Source organism: Triticum urartu, chromosome 2 (genome assembly GCF_003073215.2).
Source record: "Triticum urartu cultivar G1812 chromosome 2, Tu2.1, whole genome shotgun sequence".
Classification (NCBI taxonomy): domain Eukaryota; kingdom Viridiplantae; phylum Streptophyta; class Magnoliopsida; order Poales; family Poaceae; genus Triticum; species Triticum urartu.
In genome coordinates, this window is record NC_053023.1 from 23313685 (window position 1) to 23319119 (window position 5435).

General features: G+C 47.1%; 1 protein-coding gene across 1 annotated transcript; it reads right to left on the reverse strand.

Annotated features, from left to right (window-relative positions):
* Nucleotides 1-287: 287 nt before the first annotated feature.
* On the reverse strand, nt 288-4912 carry LOC125534813 (F-box protein At5g25290-like). The gene is made up of 4 exons (XM_048697904.1): nt 4643-4912; nt 4319-4567; nt 3994-4054; nt 288-1534 (listed from the first exon to the last, which is right to left on the reverse strand). The coding sequence occupies exons 1-4, from the start codon at nt 4910-4912 to the stop codon at nt 288-290; spliced, it is 1827 nt and encodes a 608-aa protein (XP_048553861.1).
* Between the last annotated feature and the right edge of the window lie 523 nt (nt 4913-5435).

Below are 5435 nucleotides of genomic sequence, written 5' to 3' on the forward strand. Positions count from 1 at the left end.
ACACACCACAATAAGATATCGACATGAGCAACACAGAAGAAATACCACAGAAAAATGATAAGAACAAGATCATATAAACTACTGAAGTATCGATACCACTTATAACATAGGTAAACAGATAGACCTCAAAACTATTTATTCAGAGCCAACTAGGGCAAATCTAGCCTGTAAGGACCAGGATCAAGCGATGAGTACGCCCTGACACACACAGTCCAGGTGGTCTCTTGATTATTTTGTGGATGACTCTTGCACCAACAACAGTAAGCCACACCATGGATCCTTTTTCTTCAATCCCTTCCTGAAGCCAAGTTCATCTCTCTAAGATCAGATGTAATCCACATGGGAGCTGGCCAGCTTGACCAAAGCTGAGGAGACAAAAGTTCCTCCATGGAGTAGAAATTATCCAAGTTCATTGTTCCCATATCAGGGTCGCTGTTCTTCAATCCCATTGTCCGCATCACATTATCGTCTGTAAAGTAGGCATGATTTGCCCTGAGAGTGGGATATTCTTTGGCAGTGAGACAAGGAGATTGATTATGTCCAAGAAACAGCACATGGTCAGGCAAGCTGTTTATGCTCTTAAGTTTATTTCCCAAAGGATCAAATCCATACATTATATATCCCGTAGTGTTCCAAAATACAGATGATCCAGGATCAGGATCAAAATTATACTGGTCAATGATTCTCCAAATAAGAAGCAGATCACCCGATGGAGCTTGAACAATGTACGTGTAGCCAATGCCATATATGGAGTCCATTCTTATAATCATCTCCATTGTGATGACAGGCCCACTGAAATCGAAAGCATGAAGTTCTCCGGTTGTAGTCACCGCATACAACAGACCATCCTTGTAAGTGCAGTCGCTATATCGTTCATGAGGTGGCAGCCAAGTCCAGTTATCATCACCTACTCTTGCAAAAGAGAGCTGACACTTTGGATTATGGATGAGCACGACGATGTAGCTTCCCGTGGATGTATCAGGGAACACAAACGCCTTATAGTGAAGTTTGTGGCGCAGCTTGTCAATAGCAAAGATAGACGGAGAGTAAGGACCGGCATCTGTCCCAGTATGCCATGAGTACTCATACTTATGGACAGCACCGTGCTCATCAAAGATGGGCTTCACCTGCTCGATGGTGATCACCGACGGAAGAGCAATCTGTTCACATGTGATGGGATTGACAAGGTGCATCTCAGATCTGTCATCAACAGTCACCAGCCAACCATGTGATGACCCGATCAGACACCTAGTGCGGATAGGTGGCTCCGGGAGGGTCAATTTGTAGGACCTCTTCTCTGTGAGGCTGTAGAGGCACGCAACGCTCTCACCAGCGGATTCGGTAGTGTAGAGGAGGCATGGCGTCTGGGGGCATTTGTACTGCGCAAGGCTTCGGAGGCTGATATACGCGGGGCGCCAAGAGGAGCAGACAGAGCCGGTACGCACAAGGTCAGGGATCTCAAGGGTGGCAAAGATACCCAACAAGATGTCCTGAGGCAGCTCCGGCATGCTGCCCACTGTCGTCTTTGTCAGTACTCACTACTCAGCCTTTGAAAAACTCTGAAGATTAGAGAGCACAAATATGTCCAGTGTCCAGCTTTGGCAGCACTACAGGATTCGATGGGGGCAAAGTATGTCTACAAAGAGCAGGAGCTTCGGCCAAACTGACGAATTTCTTCAGTGAAAGTTGGACAGAAGAACAGCAGGCTGCTTGCAATACTTGCAGATCACCACGATGCCGCCGCTCCTAATTAAAGTAGGTTAATTAGATCCGAGTCCACGAACGACACACACGCAGAATTAATGGACTGAAACTCGACAAAGATTCGGAGTTTTGGTTGGCAAGCAAGGTCATAAGGAAGAACACTAACCGGCAGCAGGCGAGACGAGGGGGTTAATCTGCCGGGAGATGGCAACGGCGAGCTGCAGGGTCAGATCGGTAGACAGTGAAGACGGAGATTCGCACCGTGTATAGGAGCAAGCTAGCTTTTTTTTTTTGAGGGTTTAGCCAAACTTTATTCATCAAAAGCCACATGGAGTGGGATACGGTTCGGATCATGGGGTTGGCCAAACCACACATGGCGCCCCTGACCGAGATTAAGTACATATTTGGCTAAACTATGTGCTTCAAAATTGACATCACGACTTTCGTAAATGAAAGAACAAGTAAAAGTTGAAGCTTGAAGCTTTATCTCCTTGATAATGGCCCCGTAGTCTCCCATAGCTCCCCCATTGATGTCGCCGATGGCTTGTTTAGAATCAGAGGAAATGACAAATTGATGGACGTTCAGGTCCGAAGCAAGAGCGAGAGCCTCTCTACATGCGATGACCTCCAAAGTAGCAGGGTCGTGGAGACCGTGGATTGATAGGGCTGAGCTCCCCAAGTAGTTCCCGTCGCTATCCCGGCAGACTGCTACTGCCACTCCTCTTCGGCCCGGTCGCACCCCGGCATCGACGTGTATCTTGCAGTGGCCATGTGGTGGTGCTTTTGGCCTTCTTGCTGTAGTAGCGCGAGCTGCTGGGTTGGCCCAAACCTCTCTTCCTCCTTCTTCCCGAATCATCACCAGCTCCTGAATAAAACGGACCACAAAAGAGTGTATAGCATGGGGGCTTTGGAAAATACCCTCATGGATGGCCTTTCTCCTAGCCGCCCAGATTGCCCATAGCGTGACCGCAAGTTTTACGAACAGCGGATGAGATAATGACTGCATGTGTGTGAATAACCATTGTTTCGCATTGGGTTCAGAGGTGGCTGCTATTTGCTGTCCGAGTTCTTCATCAACTAGTGCCCACGTACACCTTGACATGGTGCAATCGACTAGAGAATGCTTCCATGAATCTGGCGCCCCGCATATTCCGCATGCACTGGAGTCCGACATGTGCCTGTGTGCTCTTACATCATTTGTGGGTATTGAGTGCTGTGATAAACGCCAAAGGAACATTCTGACTTTTCCGGGGACCGCCGTCTTCCACAGCAACTTCCACTCCTTCTCCTCTTTGGCCGAATTAGACGGGCCGGCAGACCCCTCGAGCCAGGCTTCCCTTCTCTGCCGGATTGCCACAAGCATGTTATATGTTGAACGAACTGTAAAGTTTCCTTTCTTGTCGAAAAACCAGCTCCAGAAATCGGGGATGTTTCTTGTGCATATAGGGATTTGTAGTATGATATTCGCATCCATAGGCATGAAGAACTCATTAACTTTTTGTGTGTTCCACTTGGCTGACGTTGAGTCAATCAACTCTAAAACAAGGGTGGGCGGATTCTGTGATATACATCCATAGGGGCGCATCATCTCGCCCCGTGGCAGCCATTGATCTTCCCAGATCCTCGTGTCACCTCCATTGCCAATCCTCTTAATCAGACCCAGTTTTAACGTGTCTCTTCCTTCTATCATTGCCCTCCAAATTTGACTCGGGTGATTTCCTAGGACCGCCTCAAGTATTGTTGTGTCTGGGTAGTAGATGCACTTCAGAATTCTGGCACTGAGCGATTCCGGGTTTTGTAGTAGTCTCCAGGCTTGCCTCGCAAGCATAGCCATGTTAAAAAGCTCAAAGTCTTTAAAGCCGAGACCCCCCATGCTCTTTGGTTGCGTCATTGTTTTCCAAGACACCCAATGTGGTTTCCGCTGTCCCTGTTTGGAACCCCACCAAAACTTCCTGATAAGCATGTTGAGGTGTTCACAAAGGCCCCTCGGAAGCTTAAAGCATGACATAGAATATACATGCACAGCCTGAGCAACCGCTTTCACCAACACCTCCTTACCGGCCGCTGACATGATATTTTCAATCCAACCCTGAATTTTACTCCATAATCGATCCTTCAAATATTTGAATGACCCGTTCTTTGAAGAACCAATATCAGATGGCATACCCAAGTATTTTTCATTGAGAGTCTCATTTGGAACGTGTAGCAACATTTTGATCTCCTGTCTTGTCCCATCGGGAACTCCCTTACTGAAAAAAATAGATGATTTGGAGTGATTTATCCTCTGACCTGTAGCTTGACAATAGATGTCCAAGACGAGGTTCACCTCGGTTGCTCCCATACCATTTGCCTTGAAAAACAGCATGCTGTCATCAGCAAATAAAAGATGGTTCACCGGAGGCGCCGAGGGTGCCACTTGTAAACCTTGCAAATTGGATGACTCACTTCTAGATTTTAGGAGGCACGAAAGGCCCTCTGCTGCCAACAAAAACAAGTATGGAGAGATCGGGTCCCCTTGTCTTATACCTCTGGTAGGGTTGAATTCCTCCAGTCTCTTGCCATTGAACATTACGGAAAATTTCACCGAAGAGACAAGACTCATGACTATTTGTACCCATCTGTCCGTAAAGCCTAGCTTGAGCATTATAGCTTGCAGGTAGGACCATTCAACCCTGTCATAGGCCTTCATCATGTCTAGCTTCAGAGCACATGATTGATGTTTCTTTGCCTTATTCCTCTTCATGAAATGCAAACACTCATAAGCCGTGATGATATTATCCGTTATTAATCTCCCTGGCACAAAAGCAGACTGCTCTTCTGATATTATGTCAGGTAACACTACCTTCAGACGGTTAGATATTACCTTCGAAGCAATTTTATATAAAACATTGCATAAGCTAATAGGGCGGAATTGGGTCAGCATAGTTGGATTCTTTACCTTCGGAATCAGAACCAATATGGTCTCATTGATGCATTCAGCTGACTCCTTCCCCTCCACTATTTTAAGGACCACTTGTGTCACTTCATCGCCACATACCTCCCAGTGCCGCTGGAAGAAATGCGCTGGAAAACCATCCGGGCCAGGTGCTTTTGTCGGGAACATTTGGAACAGTGTCGTTTTGACCTCTGCCTGTGTGTATGGTGCGTTTAACATGTCGTTCATCTCCGGAGTGACCTTGCATGGAACTGTATCGAGCACCTGCTGCATGTTTTGGACCCCTTCAGACGTATAGAGATCTTTATAAAAAGTGTTTGTCAGGGCTTCCATCTGGATGGTATCTTCTGTCATCTCTCCATCCGGGCGTAGCAGAGCTTTAATCTGGTTTTTACGTCTCCTCTGGCTGGCTCGTAAATGAAAAAAGTAAGTGTTCTTCTCTCCGTGTACTAGCCAGTCCAGTCTAGCTCTCTGACGCCATAATATCTCCTCGCGGTGGTATAACTCTACCAATCTATCCGTCACTTTAACCTCTGCATGTGATGGCCCAGATCTCCCTTGGATCTCACGCAAAACTTGCAGCTGCTTTTAAAGAGTTGATCTCCTGGCGAATGTTCCCAAAGTGGCTACGTTCCCAATCTCCCAGATCGCCAGAAAGGTTCTGCAGTTTTGTATTCAGTGCTTCCACTGTGTCTCCTTGGCTTCTAGCCCAACTAGCACTCACTACATTATTGAGCGTGGGGTCTCGCTCCCAGCATTTCTCATATCTAAATATCCGCCGGGCCCTCCTGCATGC